Source organism: Hemiscyllium ocellatum, chromosome 10 (assembly GCF_020745735.1).
Source record: "Hemiscyllium ocellatum isolate sHemOce1 chromosome 10, sHemOce1.pat.X.cur, whole genome shotgun sequence".
NCBI classification, from domain to species: domain Eukaryota; kingdom Metazoa; phylum Chordata; class Chondrichthyes; order Orectolobiformes; family Hemiscylliidae; genus Hemiscyllium; species Hemiscyllium ocellatum.
In genome coordinates, this window is record NC_083410.1 from 28,919,545 (window position 1) to 28,937,025 (window position 17,481).

General features: G+C 40.7%; 1 protein-coding gene across 5 annotated transcripts in view; it reads right to left on the reverse strand.

The window, feature by feature from the left end:
• Window positions 1-9,572: 9,572 nt before the first annotated feature.
• ppp1r21 (protein phosphatase 1, regulatory subunit 21) overlaps window positions 9,573-17,481 on the reverse strand; it is a 100,666-nt gene continuing 92,757 nt past the window's right edge. For all 5 annotated transcript variants that reach the window (XM_060830857.1, XM_060830854.1, XM_060830855.1 and 2 more), the window contains 3 exons: window positions 16,255-16,353; window positions 13,435-13,563; window positions 9,573-10,240 (listed from right to left, as the gene is read on the reverse strand). In XM_060830857.1, the coding sequence (XP_060686840.1) occupies window positions 10,211-10,240; window positions 13,435-13,563; window positions 16,255-16,353 (258 nt within the window). In that variant the 3' untranslated portion in view covers window positions 9,573-10,210. The remainder of the gene's footprint in view (window positions 10,241-13,434; window positions 13,564-16,254; window positions 16,354-17,481) is intronic.

The following is a 17,481-nucleotide window of genomic DNA, read 5'->3' on the forward strand; positions in this document are numbered from 1 at the left end:
GCACGTCCTCTTCTATAAAGTGAACAGTTTTCAAATCATCAATATTTAATTCCCCGAGTTCTCTAGCCTCCATTTCTTTCTCCACAGTAAAATTGATGCAAAATATTCATTTTGTATCTCCCCCATCTTCTGAGGTTCAACACATTTATCATTAACGGGCCCTAATCTCTCTCTGTTTGCTCTTTTGCTTTAAATGTACTTGTAAAATTTCATTGGATTATCTTTAACCTTATCTGCCATGGCCTCATATCTCCTTTATGCCCTCCTGATTTCCCTCTTAAGAATGCCCCTGCACCCTTTATACTCTTCAAAAGGTTAATTCTTTATTCATCCATTGTTCTCTATTTTTACTAGCCTTCACTCTAACAGGAACGTAATGCCACTGAACTATTACCATCACACTGTTGAAAGCCTCTCACTTGTCAGTTGTCTTTCTACCTGCGAATAGTCAACTCCAATCAACCGTTGAAAGTTCCTGTCTCATATCATTAAAGTTTGCCTTACTCCAATTAAGAACTTTAACTTTTATGGAAGCTTGAGACTATTCTTAAATCTTAGCAACACACTCTGAAACCTTAATGGGACATAATACTTAGTTTAGGCTGAACCAGTGCTTTATAAAGCTCCATCATAGAGTACAAATCTAAGCAAGTTATTAATAAAGCCCAGGATTCTGCATGTAAAAGCAAAATACTGCAGATACTGGAAATATAAAATGAAAAGATAGCATGCTAGAAGTACACAGGTAACATCAATAGAGACTAAGAGAGTAATGTTTCATCAAAAGATTTAGCTTTTCACCAAAACTGGAGAAAGTTAGAAATGTAATTGTTTTTAAGCAAATGGATAAGGGGTTCAGAGGAATGGTGAAGAAAGAACAAAAGAGAATTTCTCTAAGAGTGGAAATAGGAGACATTGTCTATTGCAAAAGAGTTTATGGTGCAGAGCCAAAATGAAATGGCAACGGGACAAGTAAAGAAATAGATGATGGTGTTTGGAGAGGTTGTGAATTGCACAACCGAATAAATAGCTAAGTCTCTGTCAAAAGCAAGTTTCTGAAGCTGAAAGAAAGCCCAGAAGAAATCCCAAGTCAACAACATGCCAAAACTCCAAACATCATCAGCAGTATCCTCATCGATTTGCAGCAAAACCTTTCGGGCATAAATTAGCTTTCACAGACCCACCAGAACCCATTAAAATATTTGTTGTCATTTTCCTTTCAGAAGACAATAGAGTGATGAACAACTGCCATCCAAAAGGTATAAACAAGGGAAACATGAGACTAAAACTGCATAGAAAAGGTAACAATTATGGGGGCCAACAAAATGAAGACTGCAATCTCAAACTGTGGAATGCAATGTTGAGGACAGAAAGCTGAAGAGTGAACAATAAAAATATTAAATTCTGTTCCTGAAGATTGCACTGAGCTTCATTGGAACACAGCATGAAGGGTCACACAAATCATTGTTGTTTCACTACGGGCTTCTTACAGTTTTGCATACTGCATTCACTGCTTACAAAATGTAGTCTGATACACACTGGGAAGGCCAAAAACCAATTGAGTTTGTGCAACACCTTTGTTAAGTCCATAAATATGGCCCAAGCTTCCAGTTGCCTAACATTTTAATTCGCCGTCTTGCTCTTCAAATTGATATTTCTGCCCTCAGCCTATTGCATTTTCCCAAAGGCATTCGCCTTTGAAAAAGCTTGACATTATGCGGTTTTAAAATATTTCAAAGACAGAGGGTTTAGAAGTTAGAAATCTCAGATAGGATACAAGTAAAATGCATGATAGGATACAAGTAAAATGCATGTATTTTCCTCAATAATGAAACCCTTTATTATAAATCAATTCTAACTAAAATAAACAGCTATATAGTAGAGAGTCCATTCCAATTAGTTTATATCTGCTAAAAACATTTACTGGTGTTTAAACCTATTTTAAAATTGGCTTGAGAATAATAATGTGGAGGAATTGGTACTAACTGTTTTGTGACTATTGCTATTGCAATATAGCTCCAAACAATACAGCTTTCTGGACTCAGCATTCAGAGTGTGCATTATTCCCTGGAATCAAATTTCACTTTTCAGTGCAGTCAAAGCAATCACTCAAATAACTCAGCTCGAAGGAGCTATTTATTCCATGAATTACGCTAAAACCTAGAGTTATTACATTTACTAGTCATCAAGTGCAGTGAATGTCCATGTCAGATTTACGGAGTTAAATTTAATCTTTAGAACAGGAAATAAGAAGAATGCAGTTACTTATTTCAAATTTTTTAATTAATTTCTTCCTTTCCCATTGATAATTTCATACTTCCACACCCATTGCTTGTTTGGCAGAATATAGAGGACCAGATGATATGCTCCAGATTTCCACCAATGGACAATACAAGCAGCAGTTGGGAGATGCTAAACAGCAGCCCAAAGTGACACTTACTTCCCATTGAGGAAGCCACCTGGCCTTCATTCCACATCTCCTCCTGCCAGCACACAAGAAAACAAAATAGTAGGCTATTTGCTACATTCTTTCTTATCCAAAAAAAGTTTATTTCAGCTTAATACAGTCACTACAAAATCACTCCAGGAAAGATCTTGAGCCTATTCAGATTCCATCTGTATCAATAAAGTCATACTAATCTGATTATATAGAATTTTGAATATACCATACCTTTGGAGGTTTTAACAACTCTGCTTTAGCATCCCAAGTGCCAAGTTAGAAGGTTGGATCTGGGATAAGGTAGGGGAGGGGAAATGAGGAAACTGGTGAAATCCACATTGATGCTGTGTGTTTGGAGGGTTCCAAGGCAGTAGATGAGGCGTTCTTCCTCCAGGCATTGGGTGGTTAGGGTTTGCCTGGAGAGGAGGCCCCTGACCTGCATGTCCTTGGTGGAGTGGGAGGGGGAGTTAAAGTGTTTGGCCACAGGGTGGTGGGGCTGTTTCCTGTGTGTCCAGGAAATGTTCTGTTAAGTGTTCGATAAGTAGGCATCATGTCTCCCCAAAGCAGAGGAAATCACCGGGAGCAATGGATACAGTCGATGACATGTTTGGAGGTGCAGGTAAATCTCTGACAGATGTGGAAGGATCCTTTGGGGCCTTGGACAGAGGTAAGGGGGAAGGTGTGGACGCAGGTTTTGCAATTCTTGTGGTGGCAGGGGAAGGTGCTGGGAGGGGAGGGTGGGTGGGTGGGTTGGTGTGGGGGGCTTGGACCTAACAAGGGAGTTGGAGAGAGAGTAGTCTTTACAGAACGCAGACAGGGGTGGGGAGGGTAACACCACTTACAAACAGATACATCACATCATCCTTTGCCATTTCCACCACCTACAAATGGACCCACCACCAGAGATATGTATCCCTTCCCACCCCTATCCGCTTTCCATAAAGACCATTCCTTCCGCGACTCCCTTGTTAGGTCCACGCCTCCCCTATAACCCACCTTCCCCTCCTGGCACCTTCCCCTGCCACTGCAAGAATTGAAAAACCTGAGCCCATACCTCCCCTCTCAACTCTGTGGAAGGTTCCTTTGGGACCTTGGATATCGAGATTTACCTGCACTTCCCCACACGTCATCTACTGTATCCTCCTCTACTTCAGGGAGACAGAATGCCTATTTGTAGAACGTGTCAGAGGACCTCTCAAGGACACATGCACAAAACATCTCCACCGCCCTATGGCCGAGTGCTTTAACTCCCCCTCCGCCAAGGACATGCAGGTCAGGGGCCTCCTCCACTGCCAAACCCTTGTCACCTGATGCCTGGAGGAAGAAAGCCTCATCTTCTGCCTTGGGACCCTCCAACCACACAGGATCAATACACATTTCACCAGTTTCCTCTTTTCCCCTCCCCCATCTTATCCCAGATCCAACCTTCCAACTTGGCACTGCCCTTTTATCCTGTTCTATCTGTCCATCTCCTTTCCCACCCATCCATTCCACCCTCCTGACCTACCGCATTCTCAGCTATCTTCCCCCCACCCCCCTCCTATTTATCTTCCAGCCCCTTTGGGCCACCCCATCATTCCTGATGAAGGGCTTATGCTCGAAATGTCGATTCTCCTGGTCCTCAGCTGCTGCCTGACCGGTTGTGCTTTTCCAGCACCACACTCTTCAACTCTGCTTACTAGCTATCTTTCAGTTTTGAGACCTCATCTCCTGTCTGGGATTTAATGTTCTAAATTGAGATTGAATGTCCTGGATCATTGAAGTGTTCCCCAACTGAGAGGGAACACTCCTGTTTGTTGATTGTTGTGTGGTGCCCATTCAGCCGTTGTTGTATCTTTTGCTCGGTTTCCCCAATGTACCATGCCTCAGGGCATCCTTGCCTGCAACGTATAAGATAGACAACGTTGGCTGAGTCACATGAGTACCTGCCACGTACAAAGTGGGAGGTGTCCCCACGCGTAATGGTGGTATCCATGTCCACGCTCTAACACATCTTGCAGCGCCCACCATGACAGGGTTGTATGGAGTTGTCCTGAAAGCCGGGCAGCTTGCTATGAACAGTGATTTGTTTGAGGTTTGGCAGCTGTTTAAAGGCAAGCAGTGGAGGTGTGGGAAAAGTCATGGCGAGGTGGTAATCCTCATTGATAATGTGTTACAGGTCACGAAGAACATGGCGTAGTTTTTCAGCTCCTGGGAAATACTGAACAACGAAGGGTACCTGTCAGTTGCAGCACATGTCCGTCTCCGGAGGAGGTCATTACGGTTCCTTGCTGTGGCACGTTGGAGCTGGTGGTCGATGAGTTGAGCATCATAACCCCGTTCTTGTGAGGGCATCCCTGAGTACTTCCAGGTGCCAGTCACATTCCTCCTCATCTGAGCAGATCCACTGTACGCGCAGGGCTTGTCCATAGAGGATGGCTGTTTTAATATATTTTGGGTGGAAGCTGGAGAAGTGTAGCATTGTGAGGTTGTCTGTGGGTTTGCAGTAAAGTGTGGTGCTGAGGTGTCCATCCTTGATGGAGATGCATGTGTCCAAGAATGAGACAGATAGTTGAGAGTAGTCCATGGTGAGTTTGATGGTGGGATGAAACTTGTTGATATCACTGTGTAGTTTTATCAGTGACTACTTGCCATGGGTCCAGAGGAAGAAAATGTCGTCATTGTACCTGGTGTATAATGTTGGTTGGAGATCCTGCATAGAGAAGAAGTCTTGTTTGAACCTGTGCATAAAAAAGTTGGCATATTGGGGTGCAAATTTAGTCTCCATGGCAGTTCCATGTGTCTGGATAAGAACCGATTGTCAAAGGTGAAGATGTTGTGATCGAAGATAAAGCGGATGAGTTGTAGGATGGTGTTTGGAGATTGGCAGTTGTTGGTGTTGAGTACTGAGGCTGTTGCAGCATCATTGTGGAGGATGCTGGTGTAGTGTGCTGAAACATCCATTGTGACGAGGAATGTTCCCGGTTCAACTGGTCCATGAGTGCTGAGTTTCTGTAAGAAATCCATAGTGTCGCGACAGAAGCTGGGGCTCCCCTGTACAATAGGTTTCACGATGCCTTCAACATAGCTGGAGAGATTCTCACACAGGGTCCCATTACCCGATACGATGGGACGTCCTGGTGTGTTGGCTTTGTGTACCTTTGGAAGGCAGTAGAAGTTGCCTACACGATCTCGGACCTTTGGGTGACCATCCTCTAAAGCAGACTTCGGGACAGGCCGCAACAAAACGTGGCCGAGCAGAGGCGGATAGCTAAGTTCGGTACCCATAGGGAGGGCCTCAACTGGGACCTTGGGTTCATATCACATTACAAGTGACCACCGTTGCACTATACATACGGACACGGACACTCACACATCCTTACAAACGTGCACTCCCACACTCACACAGGCATCCTCTCAGAGTTAGGCCACTCTGCACTCATGCACACACATATACACTCTCCCACTGACACTCAACACCCCCCCCCCCCACAGACACACACACCCCCACACATGCACCCCCTCACAGACTTAAGACATTCTACACTCACTATGCACACACATATGCTTCCTCTCACATTCTCAACCCCCAACCCAGACAGAGACACACACACACAGACAAAGACCTACATGCACACAAATTTTGTGGGGTGAATTTGTACTTGCAGAGTTACATTGTATTTTTCTCAAAGACTGCATGAATTCATGTAAAACTCTTATCTAACTTTTTAGATTAGAATCAATCTAAACTTCATGGCATTGACAGAACACAGGTCTTGGGCCTCCTTCACTGCCGCTCCCTCACCACCATAAGCCTGGAGGAAGAACGCCTCATCTTCCGCCTCGGAACACTTCAACCCCAGGGCATCAATGTGGACTTCAGTTTCCTCATTTCCCCTTCCCCCACCTCACCCTAGTTCCAAACTTCCAGCTCAGCACTGTCCCCATGACTTGTCCGGACTTGTCCTACCTGCCTAGCTCCTTTTCCACCTATCCACTCCACCCTCTCCTCCCTGACCTATCACCTTCATCCGCTCCCCCACTCACCCATTGTACTCTATGCTACTTTCTCCCCACCCCCACCCTCCTCTAGCTTATCTCTCCACGCTTCAGGCTCACTGCCTTTATTCCTGATGAAGGGCTTTTGCCCGAAGCGTCGATTTCACTGCACTGTGGATGCTACCTGAACTGTTGTGCTCTTCCAGCACCACTAATCCAGAACCTTCAACATATTGTCTAGCTAATGCCCGTTATTACAGCTAACCTGAGAATGCAACTTTTTTTAAAAAAAGGTTGTCATTTACACATAAAAAAATTGAAACTATCATGGTATTCGAACAAATGAAAGGCTCAACAATCAAGGTATTTTTCAATCTATAATTTCAGTTACATCACACTGTAAATTTTTGCAATAAATTCTGTGCCTTATAATTGTGTCCTCCACAGTCACCTGAAGGAACGGCGCTCCGAAAACTAGTGCGCTTCCAATTAAACCTGTTGGACTATAACCTGGTGTTGTGATTTTTAAACTTCATTTACAGAAGATTTTCTCTCACAAAGGAAAAGAACACCCGGTCACTCTAATCTATTAGTTTGCTTATAGATTAAGTAGTGGAAGACTTTCAAACAGAAGTCTCCTTATATTCAGTTAAGCAGTTGCACTTTTAAAATGGAAAACCTTACTCTAACCAGCTTTTTAATCAATCAAATTGATAACCATTTCAAGTCTGACTTCAAGAGTCAATGGAACACCATATTCCATGGAATGCATTGGACATTGTGAAAAATTTTGCACAGGGTGTCCAACTAAAGCTGGAAAGACAGCAGGGAGCAGTAACAGGAAGGTTCCTTGACAGTATCACCACTGGGAAACCTTCACTGTGGCAGGCTGCATCGCAAATTGTCCCATTGAAGTGGGCAGCTAGACAGCCAATTTATGTAAAGACTACATTAAGAGCTATTTAATATGATTTCTGGTAGTCACATGCCAGAGAAGGCCCCCTCTGAGCTGCCAATTTCATGAAGGCTGCATCATCCCATGTTGGTGCCACAGGTGAGGACAAGACTTCCACTCTCTAAATAAGAGACTACTGGACAGCAGTGGGAATGAGTCATAGAGATGTACAACATGGAAACAGACCCTTTCGTCCAACATGTCCATGCCGACCAGATATCCTAAATTAATCTAGTCCCATTTGCCAGCATTTGGCCTGTATCTCTCTTAACCCTTCCTATTCATGTTCACATTCAGATGCCTTTTACATGTTGTAATTATACCAGCCTCTACCACTTCCTCTGGCATCTCACTCCATACAAACACTACCTTCTGCATGGAAATGTTGCCCCTTTACGTTCCCATTATAACTTTCCCCCCTCACCCTAAACCTATGCCCTCTAGTTCTGGAACCCCCCCCCCCCCCCCCGCCCCCCCACCAGGGAAGAGACTTTTGTCTATTTACTCTATCCATGCCCCTAATGATTTTATAAACCTTTGAGGTCACCTCCGTCTCCAATGTTCCAAGGAAAACAGCCCTGGCCTATTCAGCCTTTCCCTCTAGCTCAAATCCTCTAAACTTGGCCACATCCTTGTAAATCTTTTCTGAACCCTTTCAAGTTTCACAACATCCTTGCTATAGGAGGAGAGACTAGAACTACACACAATATTCCAAAAGTGACCTAACCAATGGCCTGTACAGATACATGTCCCAACTCCTCTCCTATTTACTTCGGACCGAATTTTCAGCATCAGGAGCCCATTCACTATCCCTAATTGGATAGGGAATTATTAGGGGGCTATCTGCAGTAAAATGACAGTGTAGGTTCTACTGCCAGCAATGCGAGCTCAGGATCATCTTCCGGCCCTGACCCCATATTAACATTTGAAATGTTAACCTAAACCTTCATAAATGTGGGATAGTTCCTGACTACCATTTGTATAGGTTGAGTGGTTCAGACGCCTGTGAACCTCTGGATAAACTCATACCTTAAATCCAAAGCCACTGGTTATTAAACCCTCTACTAAGAAGATAAGTTCTTCTCCCTCTCCCCACCCCCACCCGCACTCCTGTATGTTCCTCAATTACGTACACGAAATGTTTGGATACTTCCAAAATTCAGGTCAATATTTTAAGAACTCAGCTCTATTTTAAGGAATTTTGCCAACAATTTCAAAATCATCTTTCAACAATTTACAGGAAACAACATATGCCAAATAGTAATAATAATAATAATAATATGTTTTTACATCTGAGAAAATAAAGTATTAAAGAACAAACTTCACTAATAGTTTATAATTTATATTTTGAGACAGTCATTTTATGAGATTTCAGGAGGTGGGAATGCCTATAACATCCCTACCAGATGATGTTTTGTCCCGAACCCCAATATCTGCACCAGAAGCTGTTGAAAGAAATAGAAGGTTGTAAGGAAAATGTCAGTTGCTGTTGAATTTTCAAGATGATTGTTAAGATGTGCTTTGGAAGTCCAAATTGATGAAAAAAAACCTACAATCTACTTGCAGCTTCAAATACAATCCAAAGCTCTAACTTTAGAAATTCTCAAACCATGTTATGTTCAACAGTTGGTGCTTTGAGATCACAGGATTATTAACTCAGTTCCAAACAAAGACAAGCTCACAGCGTAAAGTGGGATTAAAGAGAGATAGTATTTTTGTGGTGGGGTCAATGTTGCACTACATTGAAAAAGTACAAAATGTAAAGGCAGGCTGTTGTTCAAAATTACAGTACTGAAAGTGGAAACCAGAAGCACGCTCTACCCAAGACCGATATGGTTAACCTTGAGATATTGAACTAGAAGTATTTTTGGATAAGAAAATCTTACATGTAAAAACATTTTTAAAAGGAGCGCGAATCCTTGTATGGTGGGAGTTTACTATAAAGATAGCTTTGTTATTTTGCAAATTGCAGTTGAGACAAATGCTAAACAGTCTGGAGTTTCAGCTGTACAATGCTGTAAAATAATGAATGCATACATAAAGGGGGCATTGTGATGCTTTGTTACATCCATATCTAATGAACAGAATGTTTAACTCTTAAACAGTCACAGCATACATGCAGTCCCACCTCGAAAATTACATGCTCAGCTATTGGACAAGTAAATTTCCTTCAATGAGACAGCACTCCACAAGTGTGCATATAATGTACCATTTTTATTGATCATTTTTCATTTACAGTTTATGCACCAAATAGATTTTCACATTTAAATTTTTTAGGGGGGAAAAGAGCAAAAGGATGTGAAATGGAGAGGAGAGAGCTGGTGCAGTATTAACAAGGTTAGTAACAGGAGTCAAAGGAACAAATTAGACTTGTGCTCCACATTTTGAGAAATCAAAAAACTTGATTTGTACAAGATGCTAAATCTCTCATTTTTCAGAGAATAGTTAAACAATTAACATACACATCGTCACATAATTCAATGTACAAAACCTCCTTCATTATGGATTGACCTAATGAAATACAATCTTAAAAGCTATTATTACAAATTACCTATTGAATGGGAATTTCATAGGTACAATGTTTTTGGAATATATTTTAAATGCCAGAATATTTCCATTATGTTCCTAAAACTTGTAAGGATTCTTTTTAAAAAATCACCCCTTAAAGTCCAATTTCCTTTTGATTCCTAGGCTCTCTAATACCACAATCACTGAACACCTTTACTCCCAGAAAGAACTGCGGCACAAATACTCATTTGGCATTGTGAAATTCCCTCTGGATAACAGCAGCTGTATCTTCAATGCTCAGATGTCTAGTAGTCTGGTGTCTTTAGATCTTATCGCCCTCTGTTTTTCTTTGCGTTACCCTTCAAAGACAATGAGAAAAACAAACTGTTGATTGGCTTCGCAGCTTCGTTTTGTGCCTACCTCGAGTGAACAGGGAAATGCCAAATGTATTATTAATGTACAAAGACATTATCAAAGAGCACTCCTCTTTCTAATTTAGCTGACTTTTGAACATACTGGAATAAAGCACATGTTAAAGTTTTTGAATGATGAAAAACTACCTAAAAGAGGGAGGTGAAGCTGTGCACATATTCTTCAATATTTTCTTTTTTTTCCAGTTTACTGCGCTACCCACCAACCTTTCCTCTAACATGAAAGGTACTAATAGGTGTATTAGCATAACAAGACTTCTATGGTAACTTAAAAAGACTTAATGGTACTGAAAGATCTGAACATGCCTAACAAGGTACACAGGAAACATTACCATTCGTCATTCTCTGGCTGAATTGCAATACCAATGACTGATCATAGGTGCTGCTTCATTATTAGATTATTTTACCGTTGGTAGAAGATTAGATTAGAATTTGGGAACAGGCCCTTTGACCCAACAAGCCCACACCCACCCAGATCCATTTCCCTCTGACTAATGCAGCTAACACTATGGGCAATTTAGCATGGCCAATTCACCTGACCTGCACATCTTTGGATTGTGGGAGAAACCGGAGGAAACCCATGCAGACACGGGGAGAATGTGCAAACTTCACACAGGCAGTCGCCCAAGGTTGGAATTGAATCCAGGTCCCTGGCGCTGTGAGGCAGCAGTGCTAACCACTGAGCCACCATGGGGATTGAAGATAATACAACATTGTGTTCTCTAGCTATTTTGTGTTGTGCTTGACCTGCTCATTTGAAAGTACAGTATTTTAAAATTTGTTTCCCAAGGTCAATGAACATTCTGTGGTACACTGTGCTGCCACTCAGCCTTGTGCACAGTTTAATTTTTAAAAAATTTAACCTATTTTTCTAATCAATCTGTTCAGAGATATTATTACACACCTGTGGAGCAGGTGAGACTAGAACTTCTGTCTCTCAGTACAGGAGTATGTACACTACCACTGTGCCACAAAGGGCCCTGCACAGAGTTTATAGGAAATGGTATCAATTGTTTACAGCTGTTCCTTAACTGAGGCTTCACCACTTGCACCAGATTTGTATCAGGTAATTTACTTTTCAGTAATCACAATACTGAGCAATAATTTATACCCATTCTAAGAGAATTCCAGATTTTTTTGTTACTTTTTAAACAAAAAAGCTATACCTTCATACTATATTGTTTGCTTGTGGGAAGACTAGTTTAGTCATTAAAGGTCTCCCTTTTAAGCTCAAGATGTGCAAAATTCCTTTCTAACAGGGTTTTTAACCTGCGGAATTCACCTTCCCACAAAGTAGGGGAGGTTGGGTCACTGAAGTTGTTCAAGGCAAAGTTAGATAGATTATTGATCAACAAGGGAATCAATAGTCAGGAGGTTCAGATAACAAGAAATAGTTGTGAGCACCACCAGATCAGGGATGATTTTGTTGAATGCAGATGCAGGTTTGAAGGACTGAATGGCTGACTCTGGTTCCCAAGTCCTATGTTTGCCATAGAACAATACAGAGGAGAACAGGCCCATCGACCCTTCATGCTGCATCGACCTGTGAACTAATCCAAGCCCATCCCCCTACACTATCCCATCATCATCCATGTGCTTATCCAAAGATTGTTTAAATTTCCCTAATGTGGCTGAATTGACTACATTAGCAGGTGGGGCATTCCACGCCCTTACCACTTTCTGCGTAAAGAACCTGCCTCTGACATCTGTCTTAAATCTATCACCCCTCAATTTGTAGCTATGCCCCCTTGTACAAACATCATCCTAGATAAAAGACTTCTACTGTCTACCCTATCTATTCCTCTGATCATCTTGTATGTCTCTATCAAATCCCCTCTTGGCCTTCTTTCCAATGAGAACAGACCCAAGTTTCTCATAAGACCTTTGCTCCAGACGAGGCAGCATCCTCATAAATCTCCTCTGCACCTTTTCCAATGCTTCCACATCCTTCCTGTAATGGGGCAACCAGAAGTGTACACAATATTCCAAGTGAGGCCACACTAGCATTTTGTATAGTTACAGCATGACATTACAGCTCAGGAACTCAATCCATCTACCAACAAAACCTAAGTGTATGGCTTCTTAACAGCACTATCAACCTGGGTGGCAATGTTCAGCGATCTATGTGCATGGACTCCAAGATCCTCAACATATCCACACTATCAAGAATCTTTCCATTGACCTAGTATTCTGCCTTCCTGTTATTCTTCCCAAAGTGAATCATCTCACATTTATCTGCACTGAACTCCATTTGCCACCTCTCAGCCCAATTCAGCAGTTTATCCAAGTCCCCCTGCAACATGCAACATTCTTCCACACTGTACACTACTCCACCAACTTTAGTGTCATCTGCAAACTTATTAACCCATTCACCTATGCCTGCGTCCATGTCATTTATAAAAATGACAAACAGCAGTGGTAACAAAACAGATCCTTGTGGCACACCACTAGTAACTGGACTCCAGGCTGAATATTTTCCAACAACCACCACTCGCCGTCTTTTTACAGAAAGCCAGTTTCTAATCCAAACTGCTAAATCACCCTCAATCCCATGCTTCTGCATTTTCTCCAACAGCCTACCATGTGGAACCGTACCTTTCCCTAAACTAAACGTAACTGAATTATGGCCACTCTCTCCAAAGTGCTCACCTACCACTAAATCAAACACCTCGTCTCAAAAACTGCCATTCTAATTGGCGTCCAGCCCAGGGTTGCTTCCAAAATTTATGTGCTCTTTTCAAATAGTATACATCCACCAACTTGTCCTTCTCAGAAATAATGTTGGTCAGATTACAAACACAATCTTGGAAGGGAAAGGAAAACTTGGGTCAGCTTTAATGGCACAGTCAATGCTATCACTACAATTTCCATGGGTCATTACAGTATATGGCCTGCAACACAAATGTAATTACTCTTTATTTAATCAAGTGGTATGTGAATGCTTTTCTTAGTTTTAGATTATTCTCTATTATTTATTTTTAGGATGATATTTAAAAATTTACTGTATTACTTGCAAGTTTATACAAATTGCATCAGATCTGCACCTTGCTATTGGTCTTCAGCAGATTCAAAAAATTAACGAAACCAAAAGGAAAAAAGTCAAAACCGTGCTCTCTGCTCACCTTACTGCCCATACGAAGAGAGTCAATTTCTTCCCTTTGTTTTGACAAAGTCTCATTCATACTACATAAATGATCACTCATCATGCTCAACTGATCTTCATAGCTCCTCTTTGTAGTCATTAACTCATCCTGTTTTAAATTAAGACAACACCATATTAAAACAGGAATTGCAACAGGAAATGTGTAGAATACATTTAGTGCACAAGCATGGAAATTCTGTGCAATGTAGAAAGGTCCACACAAAGGAATCTAATGGATATAATTTTTTTTGTGTCAGCAGAGAATGTTATGTTGATCAGTGGATAGATAGTATTCCTTTAAAATTGTGGCTTGGACAAAATGTTTGAAAATATTACAGCTTAGTTTCAAAATAAAATAAATATTCAATTCAGATCTCATGTATTGCCATTTCAAAAAGACTTGTATGTGATGACTGTGGACTCAGTGGTATTAGGTATTCTTATAGTTTGTCGCCATTGCCCTTACATAACCTAACTCAATCATACTATCCTTTACCCACTTATAGGATTCTGTAATCAAGAGATAAAGTAGTAAACTGGATATTCATGTTTCTGTCACTGCTTACATTTGCAAAATTGGTCAGGGAAAATTCAGGAAAAGCATGACTAGACTCAAATCATTCAGATGTTTTATCCCACAACATGACAATGCAAATATCTGTGACAATTTAACTAAATACAATTCTATACAGGTAGACAATCCTTCATCCGAAATGCTCCAAAGTCTGAAGGTTTTTTTGTGGGTGTTTTTTCTCATTAACAAGATTGTTTGGCATGCGAACAGTTAACCCAACTCCACACCACTCAATACGTGTCACTTAGGTGCAACATTGGTGGTGGTGGGGGGGGTGGGAATGGTGGGGGTCGCAGCGGCTGGATTCTATTTCAAGGCCTGTTTTACTCAGAGTGTGCTCCTCCATTAAGACTTAAAAATTTCACCAAACTGTCACTTACTCTGAAATTCAAAAAATTATGAATTTCAAAAACCAGCTGGTCCCGAACATTTTGGATAAAGGATTGTGCACCTGGACTACCAATACTGGGATGTTTCAACTGTTGTATTTATTGTGGTGAAAACTCACTGTCCCACTTCCAACTTCCTTCAAAAAAAAAAGCTTTTAGTACATTGGCCATCTTAGCTGTCATCCTTCATTTTACCATATGGAAATAAATGAGAAAACAACCTTAAACTAATGGAACAGTGGCTACAGTGAACAGGATTTTTAAAAATGATTTTAAGAGATGTGAGTTTGCTTGTAATGCTGGTTTTGTTGGCTATTCCTACTTACCCTTGAACCAAGTTGTTTGCTAGCCCATTTCAGAGGGCAAATGAGAGTCAAGCACATTGGATCTTGATTCACGTATGTGCCAGACTGGTAGAGATGGCAAATTTCCTTCCTTATCAGGTATTAATGAACCAGCTGGTAGTAATAGCTGAGAGTTTCTTGGTAAGTCATTAGAGAGACTGGCTTTTAATCCAGATTTATTAATTGAATTTAAATTCCATAAACTGGCTTGGTGGGATCTAAAGAATGTCCCCACAGCATTACTCAAGGACTCTAAACTACAAGTCCAATGACATTACCATGTCACAGTCTTCACCCATTGGAAAAAGATTTGTAATTAGACTTCTGAATTCTGGCAGCCAGATCAGTGTTTTATTCTGTCCTTCATATAACTCTTTTGCTAGATACAGGTTCTGGGTAGAGGAGATCCAGTAATGGAAGATGTGGCAAATTAAAAAGGAAGCGGAGAAGCCAATAGTAAAGGTACCAACAATGGCAATAATTACTAGCATGTAGCAGGAAGGCACACAAAAATCAGGACAAGACAAGAGTTCTTTGGACAAATAGCAACAAATTTGTATTACCTTATAGACATTTGGTTGCAAGGTGACCTGGCTGGGACCCAGATTCAGGGATAGTTGGCATTTTGGAAGTGCAATACGCGAGGAGAATGTGGTGGGGTAGCTTAGTTAATTACAGATGACATTAGTACAGTAGTGAGAGGTGATTTTGTAATCAAGATGTAGGGTCAATTGGTTAGAGACAAGAACACCAAAAGGTGAGAATTCACTTGTGGGAGTATAATACAAGCTCCTAAACAAGAGCTACACTGTCAACATAGTATACCAGAAAAAAATAATGGCTGCTTGTAAGAAGGTACTGAAATAATGAGTAATATTAATTTATATATTGATTGAACCAGATTGGCAAAAATTGCAGAGCATACTAGCATAATTTCATAGTGTGGCACATTCCTGTGCCAACTAAGGAACAAGCTATTCTAGAACTGGCCATGCGCAATGTAACAGGATGAATTAATACCCTTAAAATAAAGAAGCCTCAAGACAGATGCAATTATACCTAGAGTTTGAGAGGAAAATTGTAGAGCTAGGACGACAGCTTTAAATTTAAATAATGGCTATTACATAGATATGAAAACAGAATTGAACTAGGTAATTAGGTTAAAAAACAGAACAGTACAGAAGCAGTGGGAGACATATTTGATAATCATTTAGCAAAAATCCATTCCAGTGTGAAAGACTTCAGGAAAAGGATGCACCATCTGTTTGCTAATAGAAGTTAGAAAGTATCAGACTGAAGGAAAATTAATACAATTATGCAAAAATTACCAGGACAGAAAATTGGCTTATTTTTAAAAAGTGATTAAAAACACGATAAAGTACGAGAGACAGATTAAGAAATATAAAAGGTTGGTAAGTCTCAATCTGTAGACTGGCTGTATGTATTTACATTCTATCATATACATACTCAAGAGGGTTTATATTTCTTCCTACCTGCAATCGCACAATGTTTTGATTGGCAACTTTTACTTCTTCTAAGAGGGCTTCTCTGGACTTTTCTGCCAGAGCTAAGCGTTTAGCAAGGGCTCGACACTACAAATTTATAAAAGAAAAAGCATTTTGTAGGAAAATTTTCTAATTCATACAATAATTATGTTTGAAACTGTGATCTGAAAACCTGCCCCAGTGCAGCTGGGGAAAATGGTCTTGATACTTTTATCCATAAGCTTTTAAACAAAAATCAACAATCTCAATGAATGGTTCCTTACAGGATGCCTTGTTCAAGTTTACACCCTGCCACTTTCCAACAGGTCTTTACTCATAACTTCCCCAAGAAAATGCAACATTTTGTCCATTCACACCACTGTCCAAGATTTCAAATAACTGTGAAATTTGCAATTTGAAAAACTTCGAATGGGTATACTACACATGTTACTCTCAGTGCTGTCTTCTTTACATTAAGAAATGAGTAAAGGAGTAGGCCATAAGGCAACTCGAGAATGCTGTCATTTGGCTAACCTTAAACTATATCATTTATGATTGTTTGAGACCCTGCATATTAGAGCATTGATTTCCTGATCACCTTACACATGTCCCTGCTATTCACAAATCTTTTTAGCTCAGCCATCCCATTTTGCACCCATGATACTGTTCCAAGCACAACAGAAGTAACATCTCATCTTCCTCCTCATCATGCAGCTACCTACTTCAAACATCAACTTGTTTAACTCCAAAACTTTAATAGTTTCTCAGTGAGGGTGATACAGTCATTTGTTGGGGCTGTTGGCATTCTAGGTGGAAGGTGGTTGCCTTGTGGAACCTTTTTCTAGAACAGTGCTTACTCAAGGTAGAGATTCAAAATAAAATTCTTGGGCCCCAAATCATTTTGGCCCATAGTGCTGTGAAGTGGATATTCTTTGCAACATTGCAGTTCCCTTATGACTTCTCAAAACCCTACAGAAGGGCAGCAAGACACAGAATACTGCTTTGGAACAGTAAAAACCAGGCTTTCATTATCCCAGAGTTGCTATGCCCAAAGCTGAAAATTAGTGTTTCATCACTAGAAGCAAAAATCAGGAGGGATGTTCATTTCATGATACACGTTCACTTATCCAATCCATTTTTGGCCATAGGAAGTGCATGGGAGCAATTGCTAGAACCGACTCTTTATTCGGTAAACTATAACAAATGCAGCAAAAAAATCTTTATATCACTGCAAAT